Below are 21,773 nucleotides of genomic sequence, written 5' to 3'. Positions count from 1 at the left end.
AAAAATTAGGTGTAGAGGTGTCTTCGATAGAGAGAATTCACCGATTAGGGCGCAAACAAACAAACAAATCACGACCAGTAATCATTAAACTAATCGACCACCGTGAAAAAATAAACATATTGAAGAATTGCCACAAGTTGAAAGGAAAGAGCATATCTGTATCTAACGACTTTTCTACTGCCACAAGAACTATTCGAAAGTACCTCTGGGATAGTACAGCTGAGGAGAGAAAAGAAGGCAAGAAAGTAAATCTAGTACACGATAAGATTAAAATAAACGACGAAGTGTTTCAGTGGGACAGCACTCTGAAGAAAAGAGTTCCTATAATCGAAGAACGCTGCAGTTCAAAACGGTCACAATGAATAGATGATTGCTCTAATAAGACCTTCCGTTGTATCAACGTCAATGCCCGAAGCATTTTGAATAAACTGACATAGAGAGCATTGTCCTGGCACATAATCCTGACGTTGTAGTCGTGACAGAAACGTGGCTGCATCCTGATATTTATGATTGCGAAATAACACCTTGTGGTTATAACATTTTCCGGAGCGACAGAGATGGCGTTGCCGTAATATACAAAGAGTCCCTGCGGATCTCAAGGTTGCCAAACATGGAGGGGTTAGAAAGTGTTATACTCAAAGTATTCCTTGAGGAATGTCATCTAATTATTGGAGGTTTCTACCGTCCCCCGAATTCGAATAACATATTTCTAGAAAAGCTTAATTCCTATGCCGAAATGAAATCCGCTCAGCCAATTTGTTATGGACGGGTGATTTCAACTTTCCGTCAATAAATTGGTTGCCCGATACTCCGGTGGCTCTCACTGGTGCCTCTCAACTATTTCTCGACGTATTGTTCTTTCATAACTTGACACAACTAGTCACTGAGCCCACCCGTGTACAAAACGACTCTCAATCAGTTCTCGACCTGTTCCTTGTTTCTGACAACCTGCTACGCCGAACACCACGTGTGTCTGTCTTAGAGGGAATATCAGACCATAAAATGTCAAGTTTATCTTTGCAGTTGCGCCCTATATCAAAGCTTCAGAAGAGAGAGACAACTATCCCGATCTCACGTGCAAGTGATGTCGATATCTTAGATGCACTAGACACTTCATTTTCTTCCTTTTCCTGTTTGTACAAAACACAGAGTACCTCTGTTGAGCACATGTGGTGCTTCTTCAAAAACTTAGTTCACCGATGTATAAGCGATTTTGTGCCAAGAAAACGGAAAATTTTGCGCACTAGCAATCCTTGGATGACAAAAGATATTGGGCGTCTGGGACGTAAGCTTAAGAAGGCGAGACAACAACACTCAAAGCATCCTTCATCGGCCACTGCAGATAAGAATTCCATGCTACGCCTGTCGTTGCGGAACGCTATCATTACAGCCAAACACCAATCCCACAATGTACGTACGAAAAATTTCCTTTTTCTTCTCCAAGCAAGTTAGAAACAGCGCAGGCGCTCAACCAGTACTTCAGCTCGATATTCACTCACGATGACGACTGCAAGCCACATTTTTCTTCCTTTGATGATCTGGCACCAATCAGTGACATTTGCATAACTGAGGAAGGTGTGCTAGCTCTTCTGCTTAACTTGGACACAAAGAAGTCGCCAGGGATTGACGAAATACCTAATGCCTTTCTGGTACGGTACGCTGAATGGTCCGCCAAATATTTAACTTTAATATTTAGGAAATCACTAAACTGCTCTGAATTGCCAAGTGGTTGGAAACACGCAAAAATCACCCCGATTCCCAAAGACCAAAACAAATCAGCACCTTCTTCCTACCGGCCAATTTCTCTTTTGTGCACTTCAGTAAAATTGCTTGAACACATCATCTGTAAACACTTGACTAACTTTCTCGAGGAGAACCACGTCCTTGATAATCGCCAGCACGGGTTCCGTCGCGGTCTCTCCACAGTAACACAGCTTATTGCAACAGTTCACGATTTAGCGGCAGCACTAGATAGGCATTATCAAGTTGATATTGTTTTTCTAGATTTCGAGAAAGCATTCCATCGTGTGTCTCATCAAAAATTACTGCAGAAGTTAAAACCTATACTGAAACACGAGTGCCCACTCTCATGGATCGAAGCCTATCTTTCTCATAGACGTCAAAGTGTGGTTGTTGATGGTGTCCTCTCTGATGCTGTCCCAGTAGAATCCGGTATTCCGCAGGGCTCGGTCTTGGGTCCCCTTTTCTTTCTAGTATTTATTAATGACATAGTTCAAAACGTACATTTTAAAATACGGCCTTTCGCAGACGATTGCATACTTTATCAAGAAATTTGTAGCCCTGAAGATCAACTCCTTTTAAGCGATTCACTGTCTGCAGTAGAAAAATGGTGCTCCACGTGGCAAATGACTTTGAATTCCAACAAGACAGTAGCGATGACTGTGGCACGTAAAAAGAATCCTTTTAGTTTTACATACCGCTTAGCCAATGAGCCCCTCTTAGTTGTCAACGCTTTTAAATACTTAGGAATTCAGATAGTCTCAGACCTTCGAAGGAACGAGCACATATCGTATATAGAAAAAAAAGCTCTAAGACAACTGCACTACTTGAGAAGAACGCTGGCACAATCCACACAAGAAATAAAGCTTTAAGCTTACAAAACATTTGTTCGGCCAATGTCGGAATATGCTGCGGCAGTGTGGGATCCCTGGACCGAAAGTAACAAACTTAAAATAGAAAATGTCCAATGCAAAGCTGCTAGATTTATCTTTAATTGTTACAGTTGGAATATTTCCCCAACAGCCCTACTGCAAACCGCAGGACTTGAACACCTGGCCATGTGTCGTCATCGAGAAAAATTAAAGTTATTCTACTTCTATTATCACAATAAACTAACAATAGAGGAAGGAATTTTAGTTGAGCACACATCTCGACACCCTACACGCTCTTACCATACTAAAAAAGTTGCCGCGTTTTCATGCAAAACTAATGTACTTAAGTATTCGTCCTTTCCCCATACTATCATTAAGTGGAATGGTTTACCTGCTGATGTTGTCAATTGCGAATCGGTGAATTTATTTTTACAAGCTCTGAAGGATGTGTAGGGCTCTTATGTATCCTTGTTTTGGGCCATGTCCGATGCCTTCGTTTGCTGCCAGGATCAATGTCATCATATGTTCTATGTCTTTGTAATCGATTTTATGTTGTATGTAGTGGTTTTTGCTCTGTTCGCTATCTGCTTCTTTTGCAATGTACTTGTAATTTTTATCAATATGTTTGTACCTGACTTCTGCCTAAGGCCTGTATAACAGGCCGGCAGTATTTGCTAAATAAATAAAAAATATTTCTTTCGTGCACAGCGTCCCCAGTAAGTGACCAGGTTCAGTGAAAAAAAATTTACAGAACATGCTGAGATAAAAGTACAATACTTGTGTCGAATCTCCAAGAGAACAATAAATGCCTGCCTCTGATTTTTGCGAAAATATGAAACTGTTGAGCCAAAAAATGCCTTAAAAGCATTTTAAAAAAGATAACTAAGCTTCCAGAAAGTCACCAGTTTCGGAAACGCTGGCGTCCTTGCAGTAATTTATACGCATTTGGAGTAATATCGCAGTGCTCTGCTTGAGCTTATTATCGAACTCGGTCACGCCTACGAAGAAGACTAGGGCTGCGCGGAGGGTTGCGCCATGTATGCAGCCATCGGGGCAGCTTGGACAGACAGACGTGGGACGTTCGATGCACGCGCTTTTGAAATCAGCGCCACCTTTTCAAAACACAGCCGTAAGTTTCACAATGCGACAATCACCACGTGGGCTGTGATGACAAAAACAGTCCAGGAGGAGACAGCAAATTGCACTGCCCTGATAAAAAATGTTGCTTTTGGAGTGGTCGAGCAGGGAGTTCTTCGTGACGCTAGAGGACTTCTTGTTTTGTGAAATTTTTTCTTTGAGTAATTTTACATTGCGCTCCATACAGCAAGAAAATGCTTTTAAGCTCCTTTGATGATGATGACTTTCAGCACCACTTCACTTCTTTGCTCCTTTCTCGCGCCTGTCGTGGTACTCGGCAGACAGTGACTATTTAGACGAAACTGCCTGCACACAAATGGTGTCGATGTAAGCAATCTGCATAAGTGCTTCTATTTCATGTCAGGTCCAAACGTTGTCCGACTACTGTCGGTTAAAGAACTGCGTTGAATCTGAGCGCAGACTCGAGCGTGCCGTGGATGCATTTACCACGCATCACTTTGCAAAGCGGCCTAATAAAAAGCGGTACATAAATGTGAATAAATTTCACGGCAAAACCAGCGCATACGAAAGATTCGCGTGCACCAGTCCAATTGTTCTCGGCAGTACAAACTGTCCACTCACCTGTGGTAGCAGAGCAGCGACAGCAGGAAGAAGAAGCAGCACAGTACTTCTGCCCGACCCACTATGCTGGATACCTGCAGAGCAGAACCAGGCAACATCAGGCGCACCATCAGCGATACAATGAAACGAGTGCACTTTATAAGGATCTGGAACCTTATACAATCATCGATAAACGACACCGGTGCAAAGTTGTCCGCACCGGGGTGCTGTTTCATCGTCGATATTTGCACCGGCACGCATAGGGCTATATTATACCTTGCGTCCCTGCGCACCGCATTAGTCTCAGGGCGACTGCCGTGTAAGTTTATAGATGACATTACTTTGTTCGCATATAACAGAAGCAATGCGACTGAAAAGTGGAAAGAATGAAGTTGCGATTGAAGTAACAATTAAGGAGACGACGTTTTTTCTTGAAGCACCAAAACGCTGCGTGTGCCACCCACAAAAAACCAATGCTCAAGTCCCTGCGTGCTTTGATGCTTTGCGTACATGACTCTCTGTCATAACGCAGGTTCTCCATTCGCAGGTATAGATCTTAATTGCCAAGAAACAGTGGCCGGTGATTTTTTTCCGCATTTGAATTGATCAGCAAAACTAAGATTTCGTACGGAGTCTGATCTGGCAATGCAAGCGAATGTGCCGTTCCAATGGATGCATTTCAACAAAGAACATATCAGTGGCTGACATCCAGCGACAATCTGTCGCAAAATGGTTGAAAAAAAAACGGTTAAGATCTCGGCTAATTCTCCTCCGCAAATCCTATCCGCTTAAAAGAACAGTCACCCTTATGTCACAGCATTGCCGCCCTTCATCACAGAAGTCCTACCAAGCATGTCTCTTCCGAGGTTAACCCGTTAATGGAAGTCTTTGTCAGAGGGTCCGCGTATGCGAAGGCTTTAAGAATTACAAAGTCTGGAGGGGTTGGTGAAAATTGATACTTAGACCAGCGCTATTTTATGCCGAGGATAGAAATATGACCGAGGCATGGAACAAAATTTTGCATGCAAACTGGGGGCATGAATAAAGTGTTAGCCTGACGTGTGCCAGTCCAAGACTGGTCAGTTGCTCCGCGTACGCTGGGCGTTGTATTTTATCAAGTTCTCACATAGGGATTTGATTTTCACTGTTTCGCGCCCTCAAAAGAAAAGAGCGTGATGCAGTGGCAGGCCTAGACAAAGACAATACTTTTGTATATGCTGCAAATAGTAGACAACCATCAAATAGCTTTTACCGCTTTTTGGATTTAAAACTTTTGGTATAGCGGCACTGCATAACAAGGTATCACAAGAAAGTTACTTCAACTTATGGGCTCATAAATCACGCCACAAGAAGTAATATGGTATCTAATCAAATGGCGACTGCGATATGCTGTGGATTTCTAGGGGACAACGAACTTCAAAAAATACTCTACGATTTTGACCAAAAACATAGCTCAGAAGCCCAGAACCCTAGCCATGACACAGAGTGTTACGAGCTGAGTTTGAGCAGGCCGGAGTTAGGAGCCGCCACGCTTTTTGACAGGAAGTCGACAGGAGTTTTGCTAATGCAAGTTATTGTTTATTATGTCTGCATATTTCTAACCCGGTATGTTTCTGCTTCGTAATTAAGATAACGCCCGTCACACTACGTCCCAGAAACCACCGTAGCTCAGTTGACACCATACCCTATTTCGCGCAATTTTTAACGCATGCAGTAATAAAGAAGCCAAAGCTGGCACCTTTGATACATCCTGATTGCTTGTTTGAAAGGCGTACAGAAGGTTGAAGTAGCGTTGATCACAACAGCTGGCAGCCCTGAAGCAACCTAGCCGCAGCATAAAACTAATTTTAATAAAGCCAGTAAAGGACGCATTCTGGAACAAGGGAACATAGAAGGTACTCAAAAATGTAACGTCTAAAATCGGTTTGGTTTTGTTTTGTTACTTTTATGGAGTTTTATTTCCCAACGCAACTAAGGCTATTTTCTTCGTGAATCACCTAACAAAATTCGGATATATGTAAACCCCACAACGAAACAACGTAAAGCTGAGGAAGAGCGAAGTACTCAAGTAAGTGTTGAAAATTTCAATTCCTTTTGTTTCCTCCGTGTTCACCAACGATGGTGGCACACGTCCATACTTTTTATGACTTCTCTGATCGCCCTCCAGTGTCTGACCTTCTGATCTACGAATAACGAGTTCTGACTTTCTTCTGCGCATTAACACAAAGAAATCTACCGGCTCCGACAACGTCCCGAATGGGTTTCTATATAGTTTTGCTCAGTAGGTAGCTAAACATCTTGCTATAATCTTTTAATCTTCGCTTACCCAGGGAACAATTCCTACAGCCTGGAAAGTAGCCAAAACAAATCCGGTTCACAAAAGTGGGAGCAGATCAGACGTAGGTAACTGCTGGCCCATTTCTCTTACGAGCATCTGCTCGAAACTTCTTGAGCACATAGTCATTAATCATATCTTAAATTATCTGGAAACTTGCAATTTATTATCACGGGTGCAACATGGTTTTCGTAATAGGTTGTCTACAATAACGCAGGTTGTTCAGACAGTTCATGATCTTTCGAAAACACTAAATAGCCAGGACAGATTGACATACTTTTCTGTTACTTCGCCAAAGCATTTGATAATGTATGACATCCTAAACTCTTTCTAAAAATGTTGCAATATTTAGAACTCATAATTTTACTAAGTGGCTTACACCCTACCTTCAGTCGCCTGAACAGATGTCGAAATAAATAAAATTAAATCCAGGTCTAAACCGGTTTCGTCTTGAGTACTTCCAGGCCGTGTATTGGGACCTTTCTTATTTCATATCTTTATAATTGATGTGCCTCCTGATATAACCGTTCTACTATTATTTAGTAGAAAGATGACTTACGCCAAGCAGGTTAATTTTTGAAAAACACGACGTTTCGGGACCAGCTCGGTCCCTTCTTCACGGTGTGACTATGGGTGAGGCACAGCTTAGATTTTAAGCCCTCGTGTTGAATACCTCCGGGTCAATGGCCGCAAATCATGAATGTAAGACGAAGTTTCCCCAGGGAGCGATTAGCATTAATTCGCGTCTGTTGTATGTGCTACGACTCCAGCAGTAGCCTCCTGTGCTACCAAATTAGTTTTTCCAATCAGACTTCTGTCAGATGTTTTCTTTTGAGTCCACTAAGATTGTTCGCAGATGACTGCGCCATATATAATAGGCTTGAATCTTTAAGTGACCCGCTAGACCTTAACAACAATATACAAAAAATCTAAATTGGCGCAATGAATGGCAAATGTCACTGAACCCAGTAAAATCAGTCTATACGACTATATCACGCAATAAGGTGCCCCTGACGTGTAATTACAGTATCGGTACACACGAATAAAAAAGTGTTACAGAATATAAATATTTAGAACAACTATTCACTCCGGACATAAGGTAGAAAACGCAGATCACTGAAGTATGTAGCAAGACCAATAAACTTCTGTGGGGACTCAGGCGCTGACTGTATAATGCAACTCCTGAAGTGAAGACCATAGCCATTAAGATGCTAATAAGGCCAATAATTGAATATGCTAAAATAGTATAGGGATCACGCACTGCAACTAACCGACATAAATTGGGCAGGATTCAACGACTGACTTCTAGATTCGTGTTCTAAATACCAGCGCGTGCACTCTTCAACTGAACTATGCAGGCGTGCATACCTTCCTCCTTTAGAACTAAGAACGAAGTTTGACCGATTAAAATTTTTATTTCTAATTATCGAATAAAATTTTTATTTCTAATTATTCATGACCAGGATAAAATTAACTTACACAAATTTTTGTTTTCACCAGATCAACGCTCCCGACAAAGGCACAGTTTATGCACACAGCCACCAGTTACACGGAATGATACCTTCAAATATAGCTTTTTTGCAAGGGTGATCAAAGAATGGAACGAACTGCCAGATCCAGTTCCCATATCTTCCTCTGCAGTGCTTTTTCTGCTTGTTTAGAGGCTCTAATCTTCTTCGATATGATTGCGTCTTAGTATGTAACTATGTTTCCGATGCGCACAATATCAGTGTATTTTGCCTTTGTTCACTGCATGTCATTTTTTATAGACACTGCCACTGTTTTGCATTGTCGTTTCTCGTTCGAATTGGAACGAGACTTGTTATTTTTTGTGTTTTATTACTCCTGTAAATGCCCTTACTTGACTGACAGTAAGAACAACCAAAAAACAATCAAACAATTAGGGGCGCCATAGTGAAGGGCTCGGGACAGTATCGATCTTCTCGACTTATTTAACGTCCACAACCATCGCAAAGTGCACGGGCCTCTAGCATCTCACATCGATCGAAATCCGACCGGTACGGCCGGGATCAAACCCGCGTCTTTCGGGACAGCAGCCAAGCGCCATAATGTCTGAACAACCGCGGGGGGCTCTTCTGAAATTGATTTCGGCAGATAACTACAGTGGCCAGTAAATATATAAGTACAAGTGACTGTAACCCAAGCAGCACACTCACTGCGCGTGGCATTAAAACACACCGACCGCAGGTGCGCGAGCCGTTTTCTTGTTTACAGCCTGGGTAAAAGAAAGCTATATTCGCGGACCGTTAAAGTGACGCTGAGCTGACAGCCATCTGCAGCCTGCCCGTCTCAGTTGCCGTCGTCGTCTTCGCGTTCTTGGACAGCAGCGCGCCACGAGTTGCAATTCTGCCGCTCCGGTCATCGGCCACTTGTGTAAACTCCTTTACACGCCGCTGTACGCAACCGACTAGTTAAAGAACTAGCAAACCCTTGCAATGAACAAAGAAAATCAAGCTTGTTTAAGCACGGTACTATACGGTACAGGTGATAAAAATCCCGTTTTTACGATGGGATTCCTAAAACATTCGAAACATGCACCAACGGGGAAACATACACAGAGGACTACGCTAGACATGCAAACGTTTCCTGAACCTTCGCAATAATAGGACTAAAACATATATTATATATATGGTTATGGTTTCTTGATTTAAGGAGAAACAGAACTTGTTGAATGCTAAAGAGTGCAACGGTGCGCAGTACTGGCAGAGTCGAGTCAACTGACGGAACTATTGCTAAACGCAAAAATAAATGTAGGAATGACACAACGAAGAATGATGTGAAAAAAAAAGCCCCATGAACTTTGCAGAACTTTACCATTAACGCTAAGACCTTCGAATAAGCCTGAAACAAGGAAGACGTGGTACCCGTATAGCAAAGGCATGAAGCGCTGGTTAATTAAAAACGGCCACACTCACAGCACCTTTTCCACGGCACATCTTTCACGAGTCGAATCATTAGGGCCTTAGCGCACAACAGTCCCAGAATTAAGCACGAAGTTGTCCCAGGGCTTCAGCTCAAAGCTTCCAACCGGCGAGGGGGGAGGGGGACAGAGAAAAATTTAACCTCGCCGCCAACCATGATTGGTAAGGGGAGGCTTCAGAGAGAGGCGGCTACCTCCGGCGCCAGACTGTTTTCGCCTTCGTCGCACTCCTCATGCTACGGCATCAAAAAGCATGCGAGGCGCAAAGAAGGCCAAGAAGGAAAAATCATTTGCGTTAATATTTTATCGCAGTGCATGAATACAAGTTAGAAAAAATGTGAGTAAATCGTCCTCAAAGACTGTGCTCTTCACGCCCATTTTAACGGCACTGAAGAAGTTGCTGTAGTTAATACGTATAAAGCGTAAGCGACTAACAGACCATATGCATGCAAGAATAATAATTGGTTTTTGGGGGAAAGGAAATGGCGCAGTATCTGTCTCATATATCTTTGGACACCTGAACCGCGCCGTAAGGGAAGGGATAAAGAAGGGAGTGAAAGAAGAAAGGAAGAATAGGTGCCGTAGTGGAGGGCTCCGGAATAATTTCGACCACCTGGGGATCTTTAACGTGCACTGACATCGCACAGCACACGGGCGCCTTAGCGTTTTTCCTCCATAAAAACGCAGCCGCCGCGGTCGGGTTCGAACCCGGGAACTACGGATCAGTAGTCGAGCGCCCTAACCACTGAGCCACCGCGGCGGGGCGCATGCAAGAACTACGGGTGAATATTAAAGAAAGGGCATGGAAGGATTCCTGCACAGATTACCTTCCCGCACTGCTCGGATATTCCGACAAAGCTTCTGCCGGTCATATAGCCGAAGGCGCTTCTAAAGGTGGTGTAGGGATGCTCACTTGCACGTCTTGTGATCGTAGCCAGCCTGACCACAACGAACCAATTACTTAGTGTTCTCTTGACCACTACAACATACTCTTAGTGTGCGAAACAAGTGTGAACTGCCATTTTTCTCTCTTCCCCCTCAGCGGCCTTGTGTCTGCTTATCAAAAAACGAAGAACTTTCAATCGTACAATACACGACGCGACATATTGTGCTTAGCGGTTGTTGTCTGGCACTGTTCCGAGTAGCAATCGGTCCCTATCAGTTCCGCATTGCCACTAGAGCGATTTCTTAGGCAACCCGTTTGACAGTCACTGGTGTAAGACTGCGTCACTCACAGCCTCCGTGTGCACGGGGTGCGTCGCGAACAGCGCTGCGGCCAGCCACGCGGGTAGGGACGTCATCTTGAGAACGCTGCGGGCCACGATGGCCACCAGCGCCGAGCATGCGCAGTGCAGAGCCACGTTCACCGCGTGGTAGCCGCGCACCTGGCGGCCGCCGCACACAAAGTTGGCCCTGCGAAAGAAGATGGCGAGCAGTACGCTATTAGAATCCTCGAACACGGCATTCATATCTGCAGAATTGAGAACCAGCGTCTACACACATAACATGGAGACACAGGTAGAACGTCGGTGTAGCTTCCTCCCAATGACGTCGGAACCAAAATCATTGACTCCATTCTGTTTCAAAGCGCAAGTATATAACTGATGGCAGCGCGCAAGGTGTTAGGAGCGAACAGTTTTATTGTTAATTGTGGTGGACAAGATTTCAATGAGTTCCTTGACTTGGGCGGCAACCTGACCCTGACTCGTGAGAGGTCGTGACCTCGCCATACATTAGCGTTTGAGCAAGTGCGCATGCAAGGCAGTTTGTATTAGTGTGCATCAATTTTAAACGTATGCTATGCGGATATCGTTTCTATGACATGCCGGAAGGAGACCTGTTCCCGATCAAGACAGATCTCTATATGGCGGCTCTAAGGAAGTGAAAATTTCGATCAGGTCCGCGGCTTATAAGTACATGAAACAGCAGCCAACGAGGGACACCACACAGCAAGAAGACACGACACGAGGCTGCAAGAAGAAGGGCTCAGTAATCTAGAAAGAAGCTGCATTTTAATCAGCATCGTGTCGTTTCTCCTTGCTGTGTAGTGTCCCTCGTTAGCTGCTGTTTTATGTGCAGTATAAAACAACAAGCTCAGATCATGATTGTTATGCTTATAAGTAAAAAGTGCACTGTATGTATATCAAGCCTGTTACTAAAAATGACATTATGAAACTATGCCGCTGCTCTCGCATCTTGTGAGTTAAGTTCATGAGTGTAGTAACTAAGTTGATTTTGTGTGCAGCTTTTCGGCATTTTTATCGAGTAATTCCGGTTGCTCTTTGTTTCCAAGTCAGCAGCGCTTCTTGCGATTCAACGATTTTGTTGACTTTTTTCGCTTATACGGGCACATGAGTTAGCACGCATTCGTATACAGTGTTTGGCTAAAGCTGAGTAAAACTGCGCAAGGCGTTTCTGGGACTATACGAGAGCTCTTCCAAGCCCAAGTTCTCACTTTTCTATACGAGACGCGTTGCCGGTAGAACAACTCAAGCGCGGACATCAAGAAAAATTTTTCTCGCGTAAAAAAAAAATTTAGTAATCTAATATTGCGATAAGAAATCCTATTATGTTCGTCACAGTGAAGTTGACACTAATTTTTACATCGCACAGACACGCCGGCTAATATTCATTTGCTCTGGCGCTGAAAAACGTGTGAAATAGCTCAACAACTCATTTAAGTCGAAGCGCAATGCTATGCGAAAAGCTCATTATTATTAGCAAGAGAGCTACTTCCACCGATAAACGTTCAGTTTAGCCTGCCAAACTGAAATCTCTACAAAGAATAATTGTTCCTGTTAATAGTTGTCTGTAAACTACTGAAAGTTTTAGATGCTGCTGTTCTTGCTGGAGAGAACTTGCTTCGTTTAGACGGCTCCAAGGGTATAGAAATGTTATATTAGTAAAATTCCTAATACAGGCGCTTACTGCTTAGTGCATCAGCTGCTCGAACAATTTTACTATCCCACCTAAAATGCAAATTGAGCCTGATGTTCATATATGCCGCAGTGCCGCAGTTGCTAAGGCATCCAACTGCCGAGCTCGTTGTCGCGGGACCCAAAAGGTGTCGCGGCAGCTGTGGCGGCCATAGTTTATTAAACGGAGAACACAAAAGCGCCTGTGTGCTGTGTTATGCCAGTCAGCGTTAAGGGTCCCGAGCTGGTGTAGATTAACCAGAAGCTTACGCTAGGTCGCCTTTTATCTCTTCCGCATAAAGGACGAGGAACATGCATCCGGAAATCCCGGAGGAACGACGCAACGCAACGGCAAAAGACGTTCACCATAGGTATGGTAAAAATGAAGAACCTGTACTCAACGCAGCCGCAACACACCCTGCGGCAGTGATCGCGATGGCGACAGTGGCGAACTGGAAGCAGGACACAGTCACCAAAGGCACAGCAGTGCGTGCAAACAGCATGGAGGCGGAAGAATTTGCCTTAGTCCTGACAGTACGAACAAGGCCACCAGATCAATCAATAATTATTAATAGTGACTCAGAAACTTCACGTCACAATCACGCTCACGCGCGCATCAACCATACCGCGCACGGCATTCTACACCGCACACATCAAATCCCCAAATCCCGCATCGTCTGAACACATGGTAATGGGTTTACCTGGCAATGAGCGCGTTCATGCGATAGCCCGGGAACTGATCCTCTGTGCGCCAGTGCAAGGCCGTCTCAGCAGAGCCCATCTTACCTATCACACATAATCCAACATTACCAACTCTACCCCAGAACATTCTCGCCACCTCACAAAAATACATTTCAGGAGCAGGCGGCCTCCTGCCACCAAATCCAGACCAACACTCGTCCATATTGAGCTTAGGCACACATTGTATTGTACACGCTACCCCATATACTGCTGTTTTAATGGCGCACATCAAACCCTCTGCCGTTACACATGGGGTATGCTTCAAACCTCACTCAGTACTCCCCTCTGTCCCACCACACTCATCCCCGTCCCAGTGGGAAGCTGCCCTTTCTAGCACAGCCCTAGACGGCCAGCGTGATCGCATCGCCCGCGCCACCCAGATAGCTATGACAAGTGGGACCCCGGACCAAGGGTTCCACACTCAGGGGCGTAGCTCCAACCTTTGCTCATACTGAAACCTTTTCCTTTGTCTCGAATCCAATTACTTTTTCATTGCGTTCAAACCTACATGCAAACTAACCAGCCTCCCTATCGGCTTACACGACATCTCCAATGCATACGACCAGAAGGCACGAATTCTCTACAGCACAGTCCTGAAACCAGTTTTTCACGAGAGACGCTGTTTTAACGCGGCAGCCTTAGAGCTGACGATCGGAGGAAAAGCTGCGTGCGTTGCCGCACTAATTCAGGATTGGTCGAGAGGATTGTGACGTCACACTTCAGCTCTGAAGCCAAAATGACTAAAACTCTTGTTTAATCGTAGCTATGACGCGGCACGATTACTGAAATGTTATTATGGCATCGAAGGATGTAAAGTCAACTGATTGCGCTGAAAAGACAATCGGCGTAATTAGAAGAGATTCCAACCAACGGCCTTTGGGTTGGGAGTCAGGATCACTATCCTAAGGTGAATGAGACAAGTTCGTTCGACGTGGTTAAAGAGTGACCTTGAGAGCCTTATAGTGTATAAGGCGGTTCATTTTCTCTACTGTTGAATGCTTAAGAGTGTGTGTGATCAGAAATGGGTACTAATTAAATAAAGTACCAAATAACCATTAACGTTGTTGGTTCATAGAGTCAAGGTGTAGCGTAAGTATCCCCTCATTTTTTAGGACGGGGCTACGGTTTTTGCGTTGAAGAGTTGGAAAAGGAAGCTGTCTCGAGGCTGCCAAGTCAGTACTCTATCAAACTAATTAACGTTTCTTACGCTCATAAATTCGGTAAGGTTTTCATTTAATTACACCCTTTCGTAAACAAAGTTTGCAAGGGACTTTTAGCACAGCTATTCAATCAAGTTTCCCAAACATCAATAGTGCACATTCTTGCATTCATCGAGTAAAAAATTTAAATACCATCATAGTGTCGTCTTTGTTTAGCGCCCTTGATTGTGTAAAATTGTTTTACACTGCTTTCCATTCGTGCGCTGTCTGGCATATATGATCATTCTCTCTTCCCCATAACCCCCTCACTACCCCCCCCATTAGTGCCGTCATGGCACCATGCTTCATATACTAGTAAACAGTATAACCGAAGTAAAATACTGTCGAAATACTGCAAATAATGCCTCAATATCTCGGGTGACAAGTTAGCAAAACTTTGCTGTGCTAGTTGCTGCCTCATCATCTACCGTTCACAAAGAAACCGTCATTCATATTCTCTCGTATACAACGGTTTGACATCAGCTGCAACCAGACACAGGGGTAGTCAGGTATCAGTGACCCGCTATGTGCGTATGTTTTTTCTTTTTTTTGTACGGCTTAAGCGAGTGAAATTAAGATCAATTCTCATCGATATTGAGACAGCGGCTCGTGGTAGTGACCTGGCGGTAGCAAAGGGAGCATACATCGAGTACCAACGCTGAAAATTTCGAGAACACAAACTCTACGTATTCCACGGATGTATACAATCAGCCACAACAGCAGATTAGGCTTGTTCGTTTTTCACCCTCAAGTAGTAGCGTTGAACGAGACGAGAGGGTTACACAACTAGCGCTGACTTTCAACAACGTTTATTTTGAGAAACACACTATTTCATGTACAATTGCAAAAAGTCACCACATGTTTCTCAGATACGTGACTTGCACACCATGCGGCACGTGTACTTCTGCACACTCATGCAAATCATTGCGCGTTTAACAACTCGTTTTTTAGTAGCGATAGCTACATTACGCTAGCATTTCGACCCTTCAGCTTAGCCACACCGTGGCCACCGTGGCGGCGCCGTGGCTGGTCACGTGGTTGGTCACGTGGTTGGTCACGTGGTGCGGAACAGCTGCCGGCGGCGTGGCACGCCGGCGAAACCGAGTAGAGGGGGGGGGGATAGTGGAAAAGGGGGGAGAGTGAATCCACGTCCAGTGACGAAGATGAAGAAGGAGCGCCCAGCGAAACGGAGCGGCGAAAGACTGACATTGCAATTCGGCTGAACGAGTTCCGCTCGGCCAGCTCTAGCTACCGCGTCACTCCAGGTTTAACCAGGGCTAAGCCACAGATAATTTTTTTGTAAGCAGTAGGGATAGTGTACTTTTCTAGAGATAGCTACATTACGCTAGCATTTCGAGCCTTCAGCGTGGCCACCCCGTGGCCCGCGGCCACCTCGTGGCCACCGTGGCAGCGCCGTTGGTCACGTGGGGCAGAATAGCGGCCGGCGGCGCGGCGCGCCGGCGAAACCAAGTGTGGGGGAGAGTAGAGAGGGGGAGAGAGGGAGAGAATGAATCCACGTTTAGGGACGAAGATGAAGGTACGCCCAGCGAAACGAAGCGGCGAAAGACAGACTTTGCACTTTGACTGAACGAGTTCCACTCCCCCAGCTGTAGCTATCGCGTCACTTCAGGTTTAACCAAAGCTAAACCACGACCATTTTATTAACTGTAGTCACGGTGTACTACCAGAAAAAGAACTTGAGTTGTTAAACATGCAATGATTTACATGTGTGCCGCATGGTGTGCAAGTCATGTGTGTGTTGCACGTGAGGTGACCATTTTGCAAAGGTATATTGAGTTATGTGTTTCTCAGAATAAACGCTGTTGAAAAACAGCACCCGTTGTGTTACCTTCTCGCCTCGTTCTCCCGTCTACGTTTTGCGCTGCTACTTGATGATGTATACGATATGCACTGCACAACATGATTTCGCATAAACTTGCATATCCCACGGACTGCACACCAGAAATTGTGGTAAATAACGATGCTAGCCTTAAGTGTAACCAGTACCAACGTAAGAAAAAGTTGTATATATATATATATATATATATATATATATATATATATATATATATATATATATATATATATATATATATATATATATACAGTAACGCAGGACGTGCTACGTCCGCCGCTAGGGACGAGGGTGGCGCTGGTGAACGCTCTCATGGTTCCCTTACACCCAGTAAACATAAATACCCACTAGAGCAGCAGATTGAACAGCCGTCGCCGAACCTCAGTTGGTAAGAGCACCGGACGCGATATTCGGAGGTCGTGGGTTCGGATCCCACCTGCGCCATGGTTGTTTTTTCTGCTGCTTTATAAGGTATCTTCCTTAAGCGATAGATTAATCGAAGTATTTTTATCCCACTGACTAGTACTGCACATTAAAAAAATAAAAAAACATTCCCCTATGCACCTTTGTTTCGGTGACTGTTAGCTCCCTTCATAAGTTTGTCAAAACCGAGTCCCTCATTTTCCTTACCTTATCTGCTAATTGCTTAACGAGGGCCTCGGTTCTGGCAGTCTTGATGCCATAGGTAGCGTAAGAGGGCTCTCGCACAGTTTCCGCCTTCGCCGTTAGATGACGTTCCACGTCACACTCGCGGTAATACAGGACGTGCTACGTCCGCCGCTATGGACGAGGGTGGCGCTGGTGAACACTCTCAAGGTTCGCTTACACCCAGTAAACATAAATACCCACGAGAGCAGCAGACTGAACAGCCTTCGCCGTAGCTCAGTTGGTAAGAGCACCGGACGCGATATTCCGACGTCGTGGGTTCGGATCACACCGGCGGCATCGATGTTTTTCTGCTGCTTTATAACTAACTTTCTTTAAAACAAATTTATTGGCACTACAAATATAAAAAACAATTAAAAACATTCCCATCTGCACCTTGGTTTCTTGTGACCGTTGGCTTCCTTAATATTTATGGTAAAATATACATACATAAAGATAAACGTATTTGGTTGCTAGAGGCAAAAATTCAAAGTTGAAAACGCTTCATTTCGCCATAGATTTATTTTGAGTCGACGTTTCGGACAGAGCCTGTCCTGAGAAAGGACAGGCTCTGTCCGAAACGTCGACTCAAAATAAATCTATGGCTTAATGAAGCGTTTTCAACTTTGTGTATGTATGTATGTATATATATATATATATATATATATATATATATATATATATATATATATATATATATATATATATATATATATATATATTGCGTTTTGCGTGCAAACTCTCACTACGCACGGTGCACCTTCGGCGGAGTCCATAAGTAAAAGATGCCGATGTAACTGTCCCTAACTGATGCTTTAAACGTAATCGTCAGCGGCATTTGCGGCGTCCGCTCAAGCTGCACGTTCACGATTACTTTTACCGAGCCGCGTACTCGTCTCCTCAGTTCAATACAGCTGCTCTGTAATTCGACGTTAATCAGCGTCGTAATCGGGCCCATTTCACCTCATTCTGAATGGCTTTGTTCACTGCGCAGTCCAGATGTCCACCGGCTGCATGGCGCTGTACCGCTCACTTCCGTAGAGCTTCTTATAACTACTGCACAGACAAGCTAATAGCGTCTGAAAGGCGTTTTGCAGCGCTAGGGAGCGTGTTCCGGTCGAGAAGGAAGGTCGCACGAGGGCTGAGACATGATCTGAGCGCACTGATGTGGTTAGCTGATGGCAGCGAAGGTATTTAGCGCGCGCTACAGCCAGAGACGACAACGGTAGCACGATGCATGGGCAGGGGAGCGGTGTGAATTGAAATAATGCACCATCACCGCCAACACCGCTCAATCGACAAATGGGAGATCAGCATCTGCGCTGCAAAAGTGTTCATTATGTAAGCTAGCCGTTTGAGACGTACAATAAGAAACCAATTCGACTCGTTATATGACTAGTGACATCATTTGGCGGTTTTTTAGTTCGTGCTTTAGACGAAGCGAATTTCTTTGAGATTCTATGTCGAAATAAAACCAATTCCATTGCCGCTCGTCTCCCGCGTCTCCATTTGTGTCCCGTCGTCTTGTGCTGTTAGACAACAACGATGCAGCGTTGCGGTTAATGCGCCAAACGTGTTTGGTCTTGACAAGAGTGCAAAAGGGTGCCTGTCGTCGGCCTATTTTCCTGGATCGAGAGAGCACACGCTCCCGGAACACATGCCACGCCATTCTTGCATTCGCCAAAACGGGGCTTTACATCATCCGTCATTTATGCAAATACTCTGTACGTTGGCACAGCTTTGTGGTCAAAGTTCACGAGGCATCAGCCGCGCTAAGCTGTCTATCGCACACTTTCCATTTTTACTGACGAGTGGCATTCGGTGATAGCTCCACGCGCCTGGATTCCTGCCCCTACTTGGACCGCGTTGAAGAAGAAGCAAACAGCACGCTGTCCTAACCCCGTCGCTTCGTAATACATGAAAGCCTCAAGGGTTCTTCCGCACGTCGTATGCATAATGCATTTCGGGGCGCCAAACATGCAAGCTCGTATAAACCCGCGCAAGTCAAGCGCGGCCGCGTCAGGCTTTTATTCAATTTCCCCTCATCGATTATGCGCTGCGTTGGTGAAAGCTTATGCAAAATCAGAGAGACCAGCGCGCTACCGCTTGCATTTATTCAAACCGGGAAAGCACCCGCGGCGCCCTGCAGTCAAGCGATTGAAAAAACTGCCTATTCTTAGCTGCGCGGCAGGAGTAACGGAGATGGGTACCCAGCAACAAAAGGTTCCCCTACCTGAGTTATCAAATCTGCGTCCGCTGCACAGGACGAAAGGAAAACAAAGGAAAAAAATAACATCAATTTCTAGGCCTCTTTTGGGATCCAAGAAGCGAAAGCCGTAGCTGTGCAGCTCCTCTGTCTCCATGAAAATACCGACGTGGGTCATTCAGCAAGGCTGAGTTACGTCAACGCAAGGATATATTCTTGAGCGTGCCCTCCTGTCTTGTTACCACGAGTAACAATCTCTCTATAAGGATATTGGATAGAGAATTCCACGGGGCCTATGGCGATGACCTACGCATTGCAAAAAGTCTTTTAAAGCAACACTCGCAATAAAACTAGCGGAAGCAGTGAGCTGCATTGTTGCATTTTCTTTTATTTTCTACAGCCGTAACTGTCGTTGGTATTCTGCTATGTTCTATGGCCCGAAAGCCGCTAAGCTACGATCCCCCGAAGAGCATGTTAAAATGTCTGTATTTTGCGTTGCAAAAGAGAAAAGTCTTCAAAATTAAATCCAGTTTGAAGCATTTTGAACCTTTAGATACTTAACGGCCCCAGATGAATCTACAATAATGTTTTCCCGTAAAAAAAAATTGTGTGAAAGCGCTTGTGGTCGTCGTAAAATAATGTCCTCAAAAGTACACGAATAAAAAACCTGGTAAATTGTGACCACGTCAAAGAGAAGGCGGGCCAAGAAGCGGTAGCCATCAAGCATGTGATCTCTGCGGTCATATGATGGAACATAAGAAGGTTAGTGTGGCTTTTAGACTGAAAACTCCGGTGACTCTTCAGCACAGTTCATTGAAATGTTTAAAGGTGGTCTAATCGGTTTGCTACCCTACACGGGGGGAAAGGGGTGAGGGGATAACAAAATGAAAGAGGAAGGAGAGTAACAGAAAATTGAAGTCACTATGAAAAGTCAGCGTTCAGTAAAGTTACAGCCTATCGTGCAGGCCAGAAGTTCGCGAGAAGCGGAGCAGTGCCTTGGATGCCTTCACCGCCGACGACCGCCGCGGCCAGTGGCCGAGAATCTTCATTTCCGTCGGGGGGCGTCGATTTAGACCCTCCAGCTCACGTCAGAGAGGCTGCCTTGCGGCGCTGTAGGCAGGGCAGTCACAAAGAATTTGGGATTACTGTTGTTATTGTCACGCTGTGGGATTTTTCTTCCGGTTAACCTCCCTTCCCTTCCTCTTCCTCCTCCTTCTCCTCGTTAAAGGTGGTATTTTCCGAAATTAAGAAAGTGGGCATACACTGGAGCCGCTCAGCGGTTAGGGCGCTCGGCTACTCAGCCGCAGTTCCCGATTCGAACCCGGCCGCGTCGGCCGCGTTTCGATGGAGACAAAACGAAAAAGGCACCCCTGTGCAGTACGATGTCAGCGCACGTTAAGACCCTCAGATGGTCAAAATTAGTTGGCCTCAAATAAAGACGGCACAAACCCACTACGGCGGAGCGGCCAAGACGGAGGCGGTCGAAATTATCCCGGATACCTCCACTACGGCACCTCTTTATTCCTTTCTTCTTCCACTCCCTCCTTTATTCCTTCCCTTACGGCGTGGTTCAGCGAGTTATGAGATAGCCAACGCGCCGTTTCCTTTCCTCAAAAGCCGATTTTCAGCTTCATAGGGTGCCCGTTATCTGCCGCCTGTGTCATTTGGCTTCCTTCAGGCCTTCGTTTAGACAAACGGTAGCGATTATGTAAAAATGCGGGTTACATGACCAGAGCAAATTGCATTGATGCTTTGCGTTTGCGACGGGTCGTGTTGTCTTGAAGGTAGCGTGTCGCGTGTTGTAAGAAAAGCGTGAAAATGAATTAGACATAAAGCACCGCTGAATCGGAGAGATACTCAGTATAAAACTTGTAGCGAGTGATAGCAGAGCATCTTTGTAATACAAACAGCATCATCACAGTGATACATTTGTTTCGAACTAATATCAGCCGACTTTCGTGTGTTACGTCGAAGAATTGATAATGTGTAACTTTCTGAAGCAGCAGTAATTTCAGCAGTGTCACTGCCTCAAAGGGACGCGTAATTCTCCGTAAGGCATACTGTAGCGAAGGCGCTGAACTCATTATTTAGGCTTTATTTCGAGCTTCAGAATTCTTATTATGTAAGAGAAGATAAAAGCACAGATATACGCTCACGGAAGTGAACAAAGCCGCGAATCAGGTGAACACAAACGGTAAGTTGCAATACCTCGCATTACATCAATCGACTCCTTGAGGTTTCTCTCAGTGTCCCTAGCACTTGAATGAACTCTCTAAGAAATTTTTTGCAATACTTTTTACTACAAAATTTTTGTCCACCAATATCACGATCCTATTTGTCACGCAGGTCTTCTCGTCTGCAGAGCAAAAGCCGCTGGTCTGAAGTACCCCTTTTACTGCGCTCGCTGTTAAACGAGGTTCCCATGCCTCCTTACTAAGCGGCGGGGCGGTTAAATCCACAGAACTTCCGCAATCACGTGATCACCCCGCGCTCTTGGCCCATGGCTCACGCTGACGTCGTCGTCGTCGTCAGCTGGCACGCAGGGTCGAAATACTCGAGCACTCTTTTTAATTTTGTCACAGTTTTTCGCACTGTAGCATTTCTTGAGTCATTAAATTTAATACTC

At 45.0% G+C, this 21,773-nt stretch overlaps 1 protein-coding gene across 1 annotated transcript in view; it reads right to left on the bottom strand.

Moving 5' to 3' along the window:
• Positions 1-21,773, bottom strand: part of LOC144121914 (protein O-mannosyl-transferase TMTC1-like) — a 235,291-nt gene that overhangs the window by 162,649 nt on the left and 50,869 nt on the right. Inside the window, exons 2-3 of the mRNA XM_077655353.1 lie at positions 10,822-10,999; positions 4,332-4,405 (exon numbers count right to left, since the gene is read on the bottom strand). Of these exons, the coding sequence (XP_077511479.1) occupies positions 4,332-4,405; positions 10,822-10,999 (252 nt within the window). The remainder of the gene's footprint in view (positions 1-4,331; positions 4,406-10,821; positions 11,000-21,773) is intronic.

The sequence above is a fragment of the Amblyomma americanum genome, chromosome 2, assembly GCF_052857255.1.
Source record: "Amblyomma americanum isolate KBUSLIRL-KWMA chromosome 2, ASM5285725v1, whole genome shotgun sequence".
NCBI lineage: Eukaryota > Metazoa > Arthropoda > Arachnida > Ixodida > Ixodidae > Amblyomma > Amblyomma americanum.
This window is presented reverse-complemented; position numbering and strand designations above follow the sequence as displayed.